This window comes from Suncus etruscus, chromosome 15, assembly GCF_024139225.1.
Source record: "Suncus etruscus isolate mSunEtr1 chromosome 15, mSunEtr1.pri.cur, whole genome shotgun sequence".
Taxonomy (NCBI): domain Eukaryota; kingdom Metazoa; phylum Chordata; class Mammalia; order Eulipotyphla; family Soricidae; genus Suncus; species Suncus etruscus.
The window spans coordinates 85,794,468-85,814,031 of record NC_064862.1 but is presented as its reverse complement, the minus strand read 5'-3'; the positions used below and the strand labels follow the sequence as shown (position 1 = coordinate 85,814,031).

Sequence of the window (19,564 nt, the reverse complement as noted above, 5' to 3'; positions counted from 1 at the left end):
CCTGTCTGCTGTGTCCTCAGGATTTGATTGTGATTGTTCTGCTTATATGAAACCCTTGGGGTTTCACATCATATGATGCTGTGTTCAACTCACACTCCCTCAGTGTTTATGTCTGTGGTTGAAGATCAGGCCACAATTGATTTGAGAACCTGCCTGCCAGGGTTACTCTTGGGAGGTTCATGATTTTGCCTTCAATAATATATTACTCTTCTTATTATTCTTATTCTTACTCTAATTATTCATTAGCATTCTTTTTGTTTGTTTGTTTGGACCACACGCAGTGACACTTATGGGTTACTCCTGGCTCTGGGCTCAGAAACACTCTTGGCTTGGGAGATCATATGGGATGCTAGGGGATCAAACCGAAGTCCGACCTAAGTCAGCTGCATGCAAAGCAAACATCCTACTGCTGCGCCACCACTCCGGCCCCATCATTAGCATTCTTTATATTCATGTTAATGTTCCAGTTTTTTGTTTTGAGGTCACACCCAGAAATATTCAGGGTTGATTTCTGCCTCTGTTTGTGCTCAGTGATCACCCCTGGTGGAATTTGATGGACTCTAAGGGGTGCTGGGGGTCGAACCTGGGTCAGGTGCTTACAAGGTAAGCATTCTCCCCACTGTCCTATTGCTCATGTTCATGCTTTCGTTGCCCCAATTTCCCACACCTTCCTCTTTACCAAGGTATCAGAGACCATCCACCACTGTCCTATGTCACTTCTAGTCCACTCATCCTTTCTCCTCATCCTTATCCAATAACACCGGTTTTTGTTGTCACAGTTCATAAGTTCCTGTTCTCATTTTGTTATTTATTTTTTGGTTTTGAAGTGCTCAGGCCTTACTCCAGTTCTGTGCTCAGAAATCACTCCTGGCAGACTCAGGGAACCATATAGGATGCTGGGGACCAAATCCAGGTCTTTCCCTTGCAAGGCAAATGCCCTCCCTGCTATGATATTGCTCCAGTCCCTGATTTTTATTTTATTTTATTTTATTTTATTTTATTTTTTGTCTTCAGAGATGCCAATGACACATATAATGCAATGTTCTTGGGGGAGGGCACACCAACCAGTGCTCAGGGGTTACTCTTGGCTCTGCACTTATTAATCACTCCTGGCAGAGCTTGGGGGACCGTATAGGATGCCAGGGACTGAACCCATGTTTAAGGCAAACACCCTACTATCACTGTACTAACATACCACTCTACTATCACTCCAGCCCTATTCTTTTTATTCCCTCCCTTTTTTGTTTTTGGGTCATACCCGGTGACACTCAGGGGTTACTCGGTTCTGCGCTCAGAAATTGCTCCTGGCTTAGGGGACCATATGGGACACTGGGGGATTGAACCTCTGTCTGTTCTAAGTTATCGCATGTAAGGCAAATGCCCTACTGCCTGCGCCACCGCTCCGGCCCTATTTTTCCCCTATTTTATCTTTATTCTGCATCACTTCAATGCCTTCTACTACATTTTCTTTCTTTTTTTTTTTAATTTTTTTTCTTTTTGTTTTTTGGGTCACACCCGGCAGAGCTCAGGGGTTCCTCCTGGCTCTATGCTCAGAAATCGCTCCTGGCAGGCTCGGGGACCATATGGATGCTGGGATTTGAACCACCATTCTTCTGCATGCAAGGCAAACACCTCACCTCCATGCTATCACTCTAGCTCTCTACTACATTTTCAATGGGCTTTTTTTCTCTCATGAATAACTATAAGCCCTTCTGCACTTTAGTGCTAATTCATACCCCCTTTATTTTTTTCCTGAGCTTATTCGGCTCCCTTTTATTGATTAAAATACAAGAAAAAGCATAAAGTACATGTGTTGGTGAGGCCCCCGAGGCACCATGTTTCTAACCCCTCAGGTGACAGGTCTGATGAAGAAGGGTAGCAGAGAAGAAATAATTCACAAGTAGTCAAAGTTTCATGGGGGGGGGCATCCCCTGAGCCTGCCAGGAGCGATTTCTGAGTGCAGAGCCAGAAGCAACCCCTGAGTGCTGCAGGGTGTGGCCCCAAAACAAAAATGGAAGTTTCATTTGGAATCATCTTGCTTTTATACCATGGCTCTTTCTGCATGTGCATTTCCTTATATCTGCTTCTCTCCTGAGATTTTTGCTGCCTCCTCCGTTTTTTCTGCTGTGTCACTAGGTGTAGCCCAAAAAGAAAAAAAAAGTTTCTTCCCACCTCAGTACCAATTCTCCTATTTATTTGTTTGTTTATTTATTTATTTATTTTTGGTTTTTGGGCCATGCCCGGTGGCACTTAGGGGTTACTCCTGGCTATCTGCTCAGAAATCGCTCCTGGCAGGCATGGGGAACCATTTGGGATGCCGAGATTCGAACCAACCACCTTTGGTTCTGGGTCGGCTACTTGCAAGGCAAAAGCCCTACCGCTGTGCTATCTCTCCAGCCCCCAATTCTCTTATTTAAAAAATGTTCATGGGGGCCAGAATGAGTTAGCATAGCTGGTAGGGTGTTTGCCTTGTATGCGCCCACCATGATTCGTTCCATGGCATCCCATATGGTCCCCTGAGCCTTCCAGGGGTAATTCATGAGTGCAGATCCAAGAGCAACCCTAAGCACAGCCAGGAGTAGGCCCCCGAACCAAGATAAAAACCAAGGCACCAACCAACTAAAGACCATTTCCAACTTGTAAACTCTTTATCTCAAGGTAATTTTTAAATTATTATTATTATTATTATTATTATTATTATTTTGGTCACACCCGGTGATTGTTCGTTTCTTTCTCTCTTCCTGCCTTCCTGCCTCCCTCCCTCCCTCCCTTCCTCCCTCCCTCCCTCTCTTCCTCCCTACCTCCCTCCCTCTCTTCCTTCCTTCCTCCCTCCCTCCCTCCCTACCTCCCTCCCTCTCTTCCTTCCTTCCTCCCTCCCTCCCTCCCTTCTTCCCTCCCTCCCTCCCTCCCTCCCTCTCTTCCTTCCTTCCTCCCTTCCTTCCTCTCTCCCTTCCTTCCTTCCTTCCTTCCTTCCTTCCTTCCTTCCTTCCTTCCTTCCTTCCTTCCTTCCTTCCTTCCTCTCTCTTTTCTCTCTCTTTCTTTCCTTCCTTCCTTCTTTCTTTTTTTCTTTCTTTCTTTCTTTCTTTCTTTCTTTCTTTCTTTCTTTCTTTCTTTCTTTCTTTCTTTCTTTCTTTCTTTCTTTCTTTCTTTCTTTCTTTCTTTCTTTCTTTCTATCTGTCTTTCTTTCTTTCTTTCTTTCTTTCTTTCTTTCTTTCTCCCTCCCTCCCTCTTTCTTTTTCTTTCTTTCTTTCTTTCTTTCTTTCTTTCTTTCTTTCTTTCTTTCTTTCTTTCTTTCTTTATTTCTTTCTTTCTTTCTTTCTTCTTCCTTCTTCTTCCTTCCTTCCTTCCTTCTTCTTTTCTTTCTTTCTTTCTTTCTTTCTTTCTTTCTTTCTTTCTTTTTCTTTCTTTCTTTCTTTCTTCCTTTCTTTCTTTCTCTCTTTCTTTTTCTCTCTTTCTTTTTCTTTCTTTCTTTCTTTCTTCTCTCTTTCTTTCTTTCTTTCTTTCTTTCTTTCTTTCTTTCTTTCTTTCCTTCTTCTCTTTCTTACTTGTCTTTCTATCTTTCTATCATTCTTTTTTCTTTCTTCCTTTTCAAACCCTTCCTTCCTTTTTTCTTCCTTCCTTCCTTTCTTTCTTTCTTTCTTTCTTTCTTTCTTTTCTTTCTTTCTTTCTTTCTTTTCTTTCTTTCTTTCTTTCTTTCTTTCTTTCTTTCTTTCTTTCTTTCTTTCTTTCTTTCTTTTCTTTCTTTCTTTCTTTCTTTCTTTCTTTCTTTCTTTCTTTCTTTCTTTCTTTCTTTCTTTCTTTCTTTCTTTCTTTCTTTCTTTCTTTCTTTCTTTCTTTCTTTCTTTCTTTCTTTCTTTCTTTCTTTCTTTCTTTCCTTTTTCTTGTCACACCAAGCGGCGCTCCTGGCTCTGTGCTCGGAAATCCTTCCTGGCAGGCACGGGGGACCATATGGGATGCAGGGATTCAAACCACTGTCCATCCTGAATCAGCTGTGTGCAAAGGCAGAAAGGTCCTACCTCTGTGCTCTCTCTCCGGCTCCTGGACCACTTTTATTTAGATTTTATTTAATTTTTTAAATAAATAAAAAATTTAAACAGTACACATTTTAATTAAAAATGAAAAGACTTTTATTTCATTCTCGATTTCCTGCTCAGCTGGGTTCGCGGCCCCATAGCACCCTCTACCGGCAATTCTCAAGTCGCCGTGACGGGTTCGAATGGGTTTGCCAAGGGGCGGGAATCTGGGCAGAGACCAACCGTTATTCTGCCTTCTGATTCTTTCTTGGGTCTGCCAGGCCCCTTCCTCTGCCCACTTTATTTCTGTTGTCACCCATTGCCTGGCACTGACGGTAGCCTAGCAGCAGAGCTGGCGCAGATCCAAATCCAAGCCACAGAGTCCCCCAAAGAGGCTTCTTTAATCTGCTGTACTATCTCTCCATCCCCTAAGATAATTTTGTCGAGGTAATTCAGTGAGAGCTCTCAAATAGCAATAGGACAGTGAGGAGGGGCTTGCCTTGCACAAGGGAGGCCTGGCTTTGATCCCATGCATGCGTTCCCTAAAACCCCCCACAATTACCCTGGTCCATCCCTTTCAGGAATGATTCCTGAGTGCAGAGCCAGCAGTAAGCCTAGACATCTGTCGGGTGTGGATTAAAACCCAGCCTACACATTAAAAAAAAAAAGAGCCTTAAAAATGCTGTTGGGGGGCCGGAGAGATAGCACGTCGGCGTTTGTCTTGCAAGCAGCCGACCCAGGACCTAAGGTGGTTGGTTCGAATCCTGGCATCCCATATGGTCCCCCATGCCTGCCAGGAGCTATTTCTGAGCAGATAGCCAGGAGTAACCCCTAAGCACCGCCGGGTGTGGCCCAAAAAACCACAACCAAAACTAAAAAAATGCTGTTGGGGGGACAGAGAGATAGCATGGAGGTAAGGCGCTTGCCTTTCATGCAGAAGGACGGTGGTTCGGATCCCGGCATCCCATACGGTCCCCTGTGCCTGCCAGGGGCGATTTCTGAGCCTAGAGCCAGGAGGAACCCCTGAGCACTGCCAGATGTGACCCAAACACCCCCCCCCCCCAAATGGTGTTGGATTCTTTTAGGAAATTAAACTTCTTTTTTGTTTTTGGATCACAAAATAATAAGCTCAGAGCTTATTCCAGGTGGTACACTCAGGCACAAATCCTGGTAGGATTTGGGGTAACCTTACATAGTCTCTTCGATTTGCTCTAAGTCCTCTCAGTGCCAGGCAACCACCATTATCTGCTGTACATTCTCTCTGGCTGGCCTCAAAGCAAGCTCCTTATCTGCATTATTATTATTTCTCCGGCGAGGCCTTTTCCATCTCCTCAAAAGAAACCCAGTTCCACTAACTGTTTACACATGACTTCTGCCTCCCTTTTCAGTTCCAGGGATCTGTTTCCTGCCTGCTGATTGGCCCTTGTCAGAACTATTTGTCTGTGGGGAATAGTAGAAGTCACAATTTTGGATCTTGCCTCTTTCCCTAGCTTAATATTCTCAAAGTGGCCGCATAGCTGCAGGTCTTTCTACCCAACCCCTTTGCAGACTGTGTGTCCCAGAAATATGCAGAGACACCATGTGGTAATTTATCATTACGTTGCATGCAGAGATACCATGTGATAATTTATCATATGTGTCATTATCAGAGAATGAACCTGGGGGGTGCGGTTTCCTCTTTCCAATTTCCCTGAGTCCTCATGTAGTGCCACCCTGCAGATACTGTTGTGGGTGCCCATTCTTAGGTTGGCATAGAGGGAATTCCCTGGCAGTGGATGCCTGGATGCCTAGAGATAGAGTAGTCCTGTGTTGTGTATGTAAATATTTTGGGGGATTACTATGTTACTCACCCTAAACTGATTGGTGATTGTGCCCTACCCTAGGGTGTGACCTGGCATTCTGCCCCCACCCTAGGGTAGGACCTGATTCTGCTTCCACCACTGGTTGGTATCTGATCCCACCATTGGGTGGTACCTGACTCTGGGGTATAAGAGCAAGGGTCTGTGGAAGGCGGGGGCTTTTTCTGGCTGGAACTGAAGCTGAGTCTTTGGACTTCAGTTTTGTCCTCCGAATAAAGCGAATATTTCCACAAGCCTGACTGTCTGCGAGCTGTTTACCCGCCGTTTCACCTCAGAACCATGGGCTAGACAGGGTGGCAGACGCGTGCTCCGAGCTGGAAGAAAAAGGCCTCATCCTCCATCCCACCATCAGTCAACCTCTTCAGGGGCTGACTTGCTACAGTCCTGTTTTGGGAATATGATGCATTTCAGGAGGGGGGGCAGCTATAAAAATCTTAGGGTATGTGATGGTGAGAAATATCTTCTTCCCAGACATCATCAAACAGCAAGAGAGAAATATGAGAAAGAGAGACTCTCAACCGTGGAGAGAGAAATAGAGAGAAGAGAAAGGATCAACTCCAGATCAACTTTGTGCAAGGTTAATTTCTTCCTTACTGTTTGTTCTATCTTTCCAACTCCAAAATATATGAATATATATGTATGTATGCATATCTATGTATGTGGGGTGGATGATTGGCTGGCTGGCTGGAAGGGTGGATGGATGGATGATGGATGGATAGTTGGATGGATGGATGGATGGATGAATATGTGTATGGTTGGATGGATGGGTGAATGGGTAGATTGTGGATGAATTGATTAGTGTGTGGATGGATGAGTGGGTGATCAATGGATTAATGCATGAATGATTAGATGGATAAAGGGGTAGGTGAATGGATGATGAATGGGTGGATGGGTAGACAAGTAGGTGGGTAGATGGGTGATATAAAAATAGATGGATAGTCAAATGAATGGGTAGTTGGATATATGTAGTATGTATTGTTGGTTAGATGGATGGGTGGCTGGCTGATTGAGTATATGGATGAATTGACTTGTGGATGGACAGATGGATAGATAAATTCATGCAAGCATGATGGATGTGTGCCATACAGACATTTATGTTCACAGTTGCATTTACCATAAAAATGGCTAGTTGACTCTAAATAAAGAAAAAAGCTACATGCAAGTAGAGAAAAACATGGGAGCAAGACAATTGCCTAGCAAATATAAAATATATTACTAGCTCTGGAGCCAGAGCAATAGCACAGCAGTTAGGGGCTTGCCTTGCACATGACAGACCTGGGTTCAATCTCCAGCATCCCAGAGGATCACCTGAGGACTGCCAGAGTGATTCATGAGCACAAAATCAGGAATAATCCCTGAACACGGCTGGCTTTGGTTCTTCAAACAAACAAAAACAACAGCACAGAAAAACAAATGTATTCCTAAACATGAACAGTTGAAGTTATGGCAGAAGTATGTAAATGACTCTCACACAGAATTTGATTTGTGAATTTATTAAGGATATCATATGGGGCCGGGTAGGTGGCGCTGGAGGTAAGGTGTCTGCCTTGCAAGCGCTAGCCAAGGAAGGACTGCGGTTCGATCCCCCGGCGTCCCATATGGTCCCCCCCAAGCCAGGGGCGATTTCTGAGCACATAGCCAGGAGTAACCCCTGAGTGTCAAACAGGTGTGGCCCAAAAAAAAACAAACAAACAAACAAAAAAAGGATATCATATGGGGTGCTGAGGGGTACAGAGGCCATCAGTAGAAGTGAGGAGCTGTCAAGGCAGTGTAAGGATGGGATATGGAGGTGAGAGGCTCCCAGGAACTTTTGGAGGGGGCAGAGAAAGAGCCGAGAAGGTGCTTTCCTTGCATATGGATGACTCAAATTTGACTCCTGGTCCCCCATATGGTCCCTCAAGCATCATCAGAAATAAACCCTGAGCTCAAAGCCAGGAGTAAGGTCTGGGAATAGCCAGGTATGACCCCAAAGCAAAACAAACAAACAAACAAAATGGAAAAGGAAGTCTTGGGATCCCCAACGTTCAAATTGAGGGTCAGGAAAGCTGTGGGCAGCACTGGACCTTTTGATTAAGCTGGGAGATGGGGTGGGGTGTACAGTCATTAGTGTTTGGGACAAAGAGTTGAGGGCTTCTCACAGATCCACATTCTTAGTGCGCTACACAGATTATTGTTCCAGCCATCATCATACAGTTCCACACAGTTTTCATCATAGGTGCTGTTGGATCCTTCTGCTCTCCAGAAGCTGTGAATGACAATGGAGATATGAGTCTTTTTCTCTGGCTTAGAGCACCCCCAACCCACAGCCCACTTTACCCAGCTGGCAGACGAGGACCGCCTACAGCTGGAGATGTCATGCCAAATCCCAACTGGAGACAGAGAAGAGACTCCCAAGCAGGCATATTCTCACATGTGAGCCAAATGATACCAGAGTCAAAATATACATTGCTTGGGGGGCCAGAGTGATAACATAGCGGTAGGGCATTTGCCTTGACATGGTCAATTCAGAAACGACCTTGGTTCGATCTCCAGTGTCCCATCTGGTCCTTCAAGCCAGGACCGATTTCTGAGCTCATAGCCAGGAGTAACCCCTGAGCGTCACCGGATGTGGCCCAAAAAAAACAAAACAAAACAAAATAGTACAATGCTTGGGATTGTGGTAGCAGGAAGGGCACTGAACTTGCATGAGGCAAACCAGAATTTGATCCCTGGTATCTCTGAGACCACTAGTGAACCCTGAATGCAGAGTCTGAAGCTCCTGAGCACTGTTGGGTGTGGCTATTCAGTGATTCCCCAAGATGAGGACCACTGAACCACAATAGAGACTTGGCCAAAGCACCTCTTTTTATTTTATTTTTTTTTTGGTTTTTGGGTCACACCCGGCAGTGCTCAGGGGTTCCTCCTGGCTTTATGCTCAGAAATCGCTCCTGGCAGGCTCAGGGGACCATATGGACTGCCAGGATTCGAGCCACCATCCTGCATGCAAGGCAAACGCACCACCTTCATGCTATCTCTCCGGCCCCCTATGCACCTCTTGAGTGTGAAAATAGGACACTCTCCTCAGTAAACCTGAATAGTGGGTTCCCTCATTTGGCTCCTCCTGTCTCACTCTCCCTCCCAAGCCAGTGGGGGGGGAGTCACCTGAGTTGAAGGGGGGTGTCGTCCACCCATCTCCAGGACCCCTCATGGAGATGGTCGCTGAGGCCAATCCACGTGTGTTTTTTATCTCTGACTTTCCAAGACTGGAGGAATTTCTGAATGGGGGTGGATAAGGGAATCAGAAGGAAGATTCTGGGGCCCAAACAATAGCACAGTGGGGAGAGCATTTGACTTGTATGTGGCCAATTCGGTTTGATTCCCAGCATCCCATAGGGTCCCCCGAGTCTACCAGGAGTGATTCCTGAGCACAAATCCAGGCGTAATCCCTAAGCACCTCCAGGTGTGCCCTCCCCCCCCAAAGCCAAAAACAAAACAAACATGGAGCCAATCTTCCTACTTGATTTCTCATGGGACTATCCCTTCTCAGGAGCACACTGCCTCCTTCTCCTCCAGGTTGCCTTCCTTCATTGCATGTTCCCCACTCCCCAGTTCCCCATGTAGAAGAGGGGGGCAGAGAGGAACTGAAAATCTAAGCTCAGGCCCAAATTGTCACACCTCCTCAGCCTCGCTGTTGATGACCACTAGCAGGGCATTTACATGCTGGCAGGCAGAAAGAGCATCATTCCAGTTGCTCTTGGACCGAAAGAGCAAGTAGCAGCTTCCTTGGAATTCTGTCCAAATCCAGGGGCATGGATGACAGAACACTCCTGAAGAGGAGCAAGAGGAAGATCAAATCTGGGGATTCCCCCTGCTCCCCTGAGCTGGATCCCAGTTCAGAGAGAGAGAGAACCCTGATGGACTGGTACCAGCCAGCATCAACCTCCACAGACAGGCCTGCAGCTTGGAAGATAGGAAATGTCCCCCTTCACTCTGTCCCACTTGCATGGGTCCCAATTGACCCTGGGCCTCACTCAGACATACCCAGGGTGACATTCGTTGGGGTCTGTTGGTGATGGATCCAATCTATGTTCACCAGGTCCGGCTTCTGAGATGTCTCAGCTACAGGCAAGAATGCAATGATTAGGCACCGATTGTGGCAGAGAGGACACGGGGAAATATTTTGTTGGTTCTCACAGAGAGTGCAAAATTCATTTGACAGATGAGAAGAGTGAGGCTCATGGAGTCATTCCCCCCCAGAGACCTAATTTGGGGCTCCAGTCCCCCCACTCCCCTCCCTTCCCTTCACTCAGAGCTGTGCATTTCCCACAATACTGCAGACTCCACCTTCTTCCATACTGGATCCTGAGTCTTCTAGTTCTGATTCTAGTCCCACCGCCAGGCTCGGTACTGTTGGAAACTCTGCAGTCTGGTCCTGCAGAGATGGGTGGATCCTGGAGACTAACAAACAATGGGACCGAAAAGGCCCCTTTATGGGCTCCCCAAACAGTGCTTGACTTTCAGGTCTCGCAGGGATGCTAAGCTGCACCCACAGAGAGGGAAATGGGCTCAGAGAGGGTGTGAAGGGGGTACAACATCACACATTAGGGGGATACAAAGCCCAAGCCCTACTCATCTGGGGGAGAAAGAGAGCATACAGCATCTAAGGGAGGAAACCCCAAGGAAGTCCCAACTCCAAGCCCATGGCCCCTTGCACTCACTCTGAACCAGGATGTTCACCAGGAGAATGAAGAGGATAAGAGAGACAAGAAGCTGCAGGAGACTGAGGCTGAGTCGGGGACAGCGCTCTGCATAAGTGGCAGGGGCAGGGCTGAGGCTCCTGCCCACCAGTGTCCTGGAGCCCAGGCCAGGTATGCCTCCCATCCACCCCCTTCCTAAGGTGGCTGCTAAAGCCCCCAGTGCCATACCTGACCACTTTCTCACGGTCTGGGGTTGTTCGACCTCCTTCTCAGCTAAGCTCAGGTTCCCGTAGAACTTCTCTAAATGGGAAAACAAGGCAGCAATGGCTGCAGCTAAGCCTGGGCTTGGCATTCTGGGAGCCAGGACCCTTGGCCTTGCCCTTCTCCACCCACTGTCATACCAGAGTCATCTGGTTCCTCATAGTCAGAAATATTGTCCATCCTACTGTGCTCCCTGCTGCTTTTCTCTTGGTCTTCTTTCTCCTCTTCCTCCTTTTCCTTCTGTCTTGACTCTGTTTTTAGATCCCAGAAGTTGCCTCTGGAATTTTGGTCCTGACCTTGTCCACACACACAGGGAGAAGAACAAGAAGCAAGGTGGAAGTCACCTACATCCACTCTCCAAACACAAGGATGAGAGAGAAATTCTGGTGTTTGGGGGAGAGGGAAATGCTGCTGAATAACTCTAATGGCAGATATGCTGGTCCCAGCCTGTACCCCCCTTTTCAGTCTTGTGCTCTCAGCTTACTTTTATCAGATACTCAGTTTCCTCTGCCCATAAAGTGACTTGGTCTCTCGCTATGATGAGGAGGTTTAAGACAGAGAGAAGCTTGTCACAATCTCATATTGTCACTGATAAGATACTTGGATAAATACTTTTCAGTGCACCCCTATTAGTGGGAAATAAATCCAGATTTGACCAAGCACTGAAGTCACCTCAACGGTTTTTTTCTGGGGTCTAAAACTGGTAATTATCACAACAAAAGTGGGGAAAATAATGGGATTTTTCTACGTCACAGAAGACAAAACCGATTTAGAGATGTTAAGTAAGTGACTGAGAATGCACAGCATCTACATTGTGGGAGTGTGAGTTGTAATCTGTCAGGAGGAGCCCCAATACTGTGATAGCACATAATCTACGCATATGTAAAATTATTATAACACCAGATTTACTAAGTTATTCACATTACAGTCGTGTCAGGCATTCAGTGTTCTAACACCAATCCTACCACCAATGTGACCTTCCTTCACCAGTATCCCCAATCTCCTACCATCATCCTTGTTGTATTTTTTATAGACACAAACCTGTTGTGTATGTAAATATTTTAGGGGATTATTATGTTACTGACCCTACCCTGATCGGTGATTGTGCCCTACCCTAGGGTGTGACCTGGCATTCTGCCCCCACCCTCTTACCTCTCCATGCTGGCAAAGACCTTAATCCCCTGGCTCAAAGGCCTTATCTAACCTTCCCAAGACCCCTCCCAGGAATAGACGGGGTCTTGCAGGTAAAGATACACGTAATATCCACCCAAGACACCTCCCAGAAATGGATGGGTCTTGCAGGTAGTTCCACGTAAATTCGGGGTGAAGTCACACAAACCAATTAATTTAATATGGTTTTTACAGCTCAAACGCAAAAACGGAATTATCATAACTTAGATCCAAAAGGTCCTTTTGAAATAATTGTTCTATCTCTCTATGGTGTTACTCAAGGCAGTGTCTAAGATTTATTGGGCTATGGTTGGTGTTAGGCGAGCCTTTTATGTTCCTGTTTAGACTCACTGATCTTGGTAGATTCCTAAGGAACTTTCTCCAGCAGATTTTCCGTGATACTACTGGATTTACACTACTATGAAATGTAGATATGTCATGTGATTGCTTGCGGTCCTGAGTCTGTATATTTAAAACAAATATGGCGAATTGGTAGTTTCATACATTTAAGTCAAGAAGCTGAGCTGTTTCTGAGAATTTCACAGAGGGATCAGTCTGGACCACATTGCCTAGGAAGAGTCAGCTGCTGTTATTTTCATTTGGAGGTTAGTAGAGGAACTGGGCCCTTTTACTGCTGGGAAGATGGCTGTACCTCCATGTTAATTAGAATTTTAACCCATTTAGATTTAATCTAAGTTATGCAAGAGATTAGCTTATCATTCACTTCACTTCCACTGCAATATCACACAAACATCTTCTGCTTAGCTGGGCCTCGAAGAATCATCTTGACCCCCTTTTCTACAGATTCACTGAGAGTTTCACTAGACGTTAACACAAGTTTCTGCTTGAAAGAGTGTACTAAAGCTTAGACACTAATGCATTCATGAAGTGCAGCCTTGTGTGGCCCAAAAACAACAAATTTTTTTTTGTTGTTGTTTGATTTCTACCACGTTATTGACCTTTCTCCTGGGATCAATGGACAACATTCTCTCTAGGTGCCCTAAAGACTTCTGAAAATTCAGTTCCTCTGAGAAACCTGTTTCCTTGCTGAGCTTTGCATGTGGGAAAAAACACTCCTTCCACCTCCAGGTTTTCTGATCCTGTTAGACCCCAGGCCCTGAAGCTATAACGAACCTTAATGAACAATAAGCCTGTAGTAGTTTGAAAGTTCACTCACCCCTTACCCCTCCCCTTCTCAGATGCTCCCCTTGCTTTCTCGAGCCAACTTTAAGAACATGAGATATCATCTTGTACCTTAGAGTGATGTCAGCTTTGACCTTAGAGTGGTCAAGGACTCCTTGTTTTAAAGGCCATTCTGTTTTTCAGCCCTAACAGTTTCAGACCAGATAAGTGTGGGTGTGTGTGTGTGGGTGCAGGAGTTATGACTGTAAGATATGAGACCCAATCATGTATACTGTGGTAGTTTGTATTTGTATTGTTTGTATTGGGGCTGGAGTGATAGCACAGCAGTAGGGTATTTGCCTTGCACTCGGCCAACACAGGACACACCCTGTTTCGATTTCCGGCATCCCATATGGTGGCCATGTGTGTGTGCCAGGAGTGATTTCTGAGCGCAGAGTCACGAGTAACCCCTGAGCACTGCCAGGTGTGACACAAAAACAAAAACAAAAACTGTATTAACCAATGAAATGCTTAGCCTGCTAAAGTCTATTAACCCTATATGAACTGCTTGTTAGGTTCACCTGGGGTCCTAGTCTTTTCAGCAGACCAGAGTCCAGCTAGACAAATACATTCCCTTTTGCATTTTACATGATCAGAGGTGATCTTTGATTCTCAGTGCCAGTTGGGCGGTTCCTAACATATAGTCTTAGTCTGAGACTTAGTCTCAGACCCTAACACTTTAACAAACAGTTCACCTTCAGAATATACCTTTCCCTCATAATGCAGCCTCATAGAGGAAGATCCCCAGAACTTTTTTAACATCACTAAGTGGAGGCTGATTCAATGTCCTACCTGTTGGGCTCAATATTGACTTTCCCAATCAGGCAGATCATTCGTTCTGTTTACAAACCAAATTCAAGAATCCAGAGCTATGGGATAATGGTGAAGCATTTGCCTTGTGTGCAACCAACATGTGTTTGATCCTCTATACCCTAATGGTCCCCTGATCCCTGCCATGAGTCACTCTGGGCATAGACAGCATAGACAGAGTCAGGTGTTAGTACTGAACTCAGAAAAATCAATAGAACACCAAAATGAAATATGTTCTGGAGAGGTATTACAGTGGGCAGAGCACTGTCTTACACACAGCCAACAGGATTTGCTCCCTGGCATCACATAGACACCATGTGCATCTCTTGAAGTCATAGTTGAATGCAGAGTCAAGAGTAACCCCTGATCATCACCAGGTGTGGCCCCAAAACCAAAACAGAGAGAGAAAGAGCAATAATAAAGTAGAAAAGGCTCTTGCCTTGCAAATGACCAGCCAAGATTCGACCTGATGGATCCTATTCTTCTTCTTCTTTGTTTTTTTTTTTTTTTTTTGTTTTTGGCCCACACCTGGCGGTGCTCAGGGGTTACTCCTGGCTGTCTGCTCAGAAATAGCTCCTAACAAGCACGGGGGACCATATGGGACACCGGGATTCGAACCAACCACCTTAGGTCCTGGATCAGCTGCTTACAAGGCAAACACCACTGTGCAATCTCTCTGGACCCCTATTATTCTTCTTAATCTCTTCAGGTGTGTCCACTGAGTTCAGAGCAAGAGTTAAACCACTAGATGTGGTCTCTCCTTAAAAATACCAAACTCAAGGTCTGGAGAGATAGTCCAGGGGTTAAGGTGAACATGTGTGAACTAAGTTCTATCTTGACATTCTCTATGGTCCTCAAGCTCTGCCATGAATGATCCCTAAGGATAAAGCTAGGAGCAATCCTAACCTCTACCTGGTGCATTAAACCAAAAAAAAAAGACAAGACTATACTTTCAGGGATCATTTCTATAGTATGTAACTAGAGAAGTTTCTCTGATGCAGTGGTCCTCAAACTATGGCCCACAGGCCACATATTGTATTTGTATCTCTTTGTTTCTTCATTGCAAAATAAGATCTATGCAGTGTGCATAAGAATTTGTTCATAAGTTTTGTTTTTACTATAGTCAGACCCTCCAATGGTCTGAGGGACAGTGAACTGGCCCCCTGTTTAAAAAGTTTGAGGACCCCTGGGACTCAGAGCATCCAAAGCCACGAGGAAGAGTCAGAGTGTCCTCTCCTGAGTGTGTGAAGCCGGCCCTAGGTGTCGCTTTTGCGACTGCCTTTGGCCATTGATGATTGTAGAGGGAGAGGATGCAGTCTGGTGGTAAAAAAAAAAAAAAAAAGGAGAAGAAGAAAAGGAAAGGAAAGAAAAAAAATTACCCTCTGGTGGTGTGAAGGTTGCTTAGGTTGCTCCAAACTTCTATACCAAAAGCATAATCTTGACCTCATGTATAAACTATGCTAAGACAATAATAAGTTTTTAAAGTGGGTAGGTGATATAAAGTGATATTGTATCTCTGGTAGTAGGGATTTTCCTTGCATACAGTAGAGCAAGGTTCAATCACCTGCACCACATACAGTCCCCTGGGCCCTTTCAAGAGTGATCCCTGAACAAAGTGGCAGAAATAAGTTTTGAGCACTGCTGATGTTAAGAAAGAAAGAAAGAAAGAAAGAGAGAGAAAGAGAGAGAGAAAGAAAGAAAGCAAGCAAAGAAAGAAAGAAAGCAAAGAAAGAAATAAAGAGAAAAACAAAAAAAAAGAAAGAAAGAAATAAAAAATAGGGGCCAGCGAGGTGGCGCTAAAGGTAAGGCGTCTGCCTTGCAAGCGCTAGCCAAGGAAGGACAGCGGTTCGATCCCCTGGCGTCCGGCGTCCCTTATGGTCCACCCAAGCCAGGGGCAATTTCTGAGCGCTTAGCCAGGAGTAACCCCTGAGCATCAAACTGGTATGGCCCGAAAAACCAAAAACAACAGCAACAAAAAAAAACAAACAAACAAATAATAAATAGAAAACAAAGAAAGAGAAAAAGAGAGAAAAAGAAACAGAATCCAGAGATATGGAATAATGGTAGAGCATTTGCCTTGCATGCAACCAACCAACTTTATTTTGTTTTTAGGTCATGCCCAGCAGCGCTCAGGGGTTACACCTAGCTCTGCTCTCAGAAATCCTCCTGGCAGGCTCGGGGGACCACTTGGGATTTGAACCACTATCTGTCCTGGGTCGGCTGTGTGCAAGGCAAATGCCCTACCTCTGTGATATCTCTCCGGCCCCCTGTGTTCAATTGTCAATGGAGCATCTGTTAGTAGAGTCTATGGAAGTTATAAGGGTCTGGTGAGACACAGGCCTGGAAGCAAACGTTGACGCAGGAAATAATCCACACAGTGAAGAGGTACAAGAATGGGTTCAGGAAATCCAGTGCTCAAGCAAGGAATTCAAGACTGAAGAATGAGTCTCTGCCTTCTTCAGACCCCTGTTTTTATTGACAAGAATCAGGTTGTACCATAGGGTGGGAGAAAAATACCAAGTAAGGAACAATCCAATACACACCCTAGTGTGGAGTAAAAATATTGACTAAGTTAGAAACCCAACACCACTTGAAGGAGCAGGTACTTGGGAGCAGATGGTTAATTAATGAAAAAAGGGGAAAGGATGTAGAAACAATTCCAAGTCATAGGAGGAGGAATTCCAAGGTTGAAAATGCAAACTGCATTTTGGAAAGGCAAATGCAAATTAGAATAAAAATTCAGATGAGTGAAAAAGAACATGATGTCTGCTGTATCCTCCCACATAGACTGTCCTTGAATGACAATACTGAGGCCTTCCCAGAATAGATGAGGGAAGAGTCCCCTTTCTGCTTAAAGCACAGCTGCCTGCAGCCACACCCCACTCAATGAGAACCTTATGACTTAGAAAAGGCTCAGCTTCACAGTTCAATTTGTCAAACTGCCAAGCCACCAATTGCTCTAGATGTAAAGATCCTGGACTATGCAGCCAAATATCTAGACACACAACACCTCCAAATGTCATAGTACTCTCAGGCCAATAGGATCACAGCAAATTTGATGGAAAATTGCACAGAAAAAGACCACCAAGTTCAATGATCCTAAACACAAACGCAGAAGGCTCAGCTAGCACCCAATGCCTAATAAATCCTCAGTGAGTTTAATAACATCATTGAGAAATAAAATAATTATAAAATATTGACTTATTATTTTTTTTGCACCACACCCCACATTTTAGGGATTCCTCTAAACTCAGAGATCATTACTGGAAACTCAGGCGTATGGATTAAACTGGGTTGATTATGTGCAAGACCAGTATCCTACCCACTGTACTTTTTTTGTGGGTTGTTTTTGGGTCATACCCCCCAATGCTCAGGGGTTACTCCTGCATGTCTGCTCAGAAATAGCTCCTGGCAGGCACGGGGAAATCATATGGGACACTGGGATTTGAACCAACCACCTTTGGTCCTAGATCGGCTGCTTGCAAGGCAAACGCCGCTGTGCTATCTCTCCGGGCCCTAGAATCTTCTTTCAACCAAGTCCAGAAGTGAACTTTCATTTGAAGCTGAGGAATCATCAGTGTGGGATCTTGCTTTTCCTGCTTGTCCTCTTCAGATAATGGGTTATCCCCTGAGTTGAGGTGGTATCTTTTTCTTTGATGTCATCTCAGGCCAGAGTTTCTGAGGATTCACCTTTCATTGAGAGGGATCTTGTCCACTCATTCACAGGACCCTCAGTGTGATGGTCTGTAAATCCAATCCAGAATCTCTTACTATGCCAGATCTATAATGGGGATGGACAGAAGGCCCTCTAGAATGTCATAGCATGGATAACTGCTTCGAATTACCCCCAATGGAATTTCACCAAAAAGCCCACTGTGGAAATACGGAGTGGAGTGGAGAGTTGGAGAAATCCCATAGAGATATCTTTGAAATTCATGTTATGGTACTGACATTATATTTCCTTCATTATTATTTGGCAAAATATTAGCCTTGATTAAAATTCCTTTACCTGTATAATTTTCAGCATCAAATTAAAGACAATATTTTGTTCTCTCTCTTCAAATTGCTCTTATATTGTTTGCCTCTGGGAATCAAGGGTTTGGCCAGAATGCAGATTTTGGACTATTGACTTTTCCCAGAAATTGAGAACTTCATTTTTGTAGACTTAGCTCTCTCCTTCATTTCGACCTCTAATACAATAGAACCTATTTCCCTTAGAATAGGAACCTAATAGAATTCCCTCTTTTCACTAATTCCTTATTATACATCTGAGGCTAGCTTACTAAGAACTGTTTTGAGATGTTAAACTTACCTTCTCCTTTGTAACTCAGAACTCTTACTGCTTATCAACCTAGCCTGATATTTTTATTATTATTATTATTATTATTATTATTATTATTTTATTGTTAAGCTGTACTTTCTAATTGTAAGCATCTTTTTCAATCCTGTGACTAGCAATTTACATCTTATATGCCTGTCCCAGACATTAAACTTGAAATGATGTTCTCCACACACAATTGTGTGTGCTCTCATTTCTTCATATTTCACCACCCATGCATCCACTCTCCTCAAGAAGACTCAAAGAAGTCCTCTAATTCAACTGGACCTCAAGAGCTAGTCAGCAGCATTCTACAGTCTGGTACTGAAGGTAAGGCCTCAGCAGGTGGCCTTAGGAGCAAGTTGCAGAAGTTGCTTGATGGATCCCAGCTTGACAGATAGATATGTTTTGTACCCTGTCTTCTGCTGTGTGAGTCAATAAATCTGGACAAGATAGATACCCAGCAGGTATAAGCAGCCTCACTTGGGTCCCATCAGGCTGGACACTCCTTATTCCAACAGAAAAACACACTAAGAAAATTAAATGAATTCTTCCAGTCTCACTCCTTAACATTCCCTCAGTTTTTCTGCAAAGAGCATCACAAGGGTAACCAAATACCTGAGCTACCAGGAAACAGCCTTAGATGCTTTTTTGAAGGTTAAGCATTAGAGAGCAGCAGTTTAGAAATTCCTTTTTTATTTAATCTTATAGCACAGATATAGTTTAAGGCTCTATTCCCTTTTTTGGAAGGTGCTGGGAATTGAACCCAGGCTCTCTTTACATGCAAGGCAAGTGCTCTACTGCCAAGCTACTTCTCAGAGATCTCAATAATGATTTAGTTTATGTTTGATTTTTCTTCCCTCCTTCCACCTAGACCAGGGGTCTCAAAATTGTGGCCCATGGGCCGCAAATGGCTCTCCGTACAACATTTTGTGGCCCTGCCCTAGAGAAATCTTTTTTTGTTTTGTTTTGTTTTGTTTTAGTTGTTTGGGTCACACACCCCCAATGTTCAAGGCTTACTACTGACTTTGCACTCAAGGATCACCCCGACTTTGCCTTCTGTGGCTCGAAGGTAAATTGAGTTTGAGACCCCTGACCTAGACTCTCTTGCTCCACATGGACAGAACAGTACCTTGTATCTCTAGGATTCAATAGGTACTGGTATTCTCCAGCAGAAAAGAGGATGTTTTTATGTCATCAAAAAGTTTCCACTGGCCAAAAAAAAAAAAAAAAGGGAAAAAAGGGGCCGGCAAGGTGGCGCTAGAGGTAAATTGT

General features: G+C 44.6%; 2 protein-coding genes and 2 pseudogenes across 2 annotated transcripts in view; 2 read left to right on the top strand and 2 right to left on the bottom strand.

Moving 5' to 3' along the window:
• The window catches only part of LOC126031177 (CD209 antigen-like protein C), a 228,640-nt gene that overhangs the window by 129,036 nt on the left and 80,040 nt on the right, over positions 1-19,564 (bottom strand). The gene's annotated exons all lie outside the window — the stretch shown is intronic.
• Positions 7,976-19,564, bottom strand: part of LOC126030076 (CD209 antigen-like) — a 67,438-nt gene continuing 55,849 nt past the window's right edge. The window contains exons 14-19 of the mRNA XM_049788276.1: positions 10,777-10,848; positions 10,570-10,656; positions 9,893-9,970; positions 9,527-9,678; positions 9,014-9,126; positions 7,976-8,117 (exon numbers count right to left, since the gene is read on the bottom strand). Coding sequence (XP_049644233.1) covers positions 7,976-8,117; positions 9,014-9,126; positions 9,527-9,678; positions 9,893-9,970; positions 10,570-10,656; positions 10,777-10,848 — 644 coding nt within the window. The remainder of the gene's footprint in view (positions 8,118-9,013; positions 9,127-9,526; positions 9,679-9,892; positions 9,971-10,569; positions 10,657-10,776; positions 10,849-19,564) is intronic.
• LOC126031519 (uncharacterized) lies at positions 14,912-15,008 on the top strand (annotated as a pseudogene).
• On the top strand, positions 15,123-15,296 carry LOC126031516 (uncharacterized; annotated as a pseudogene).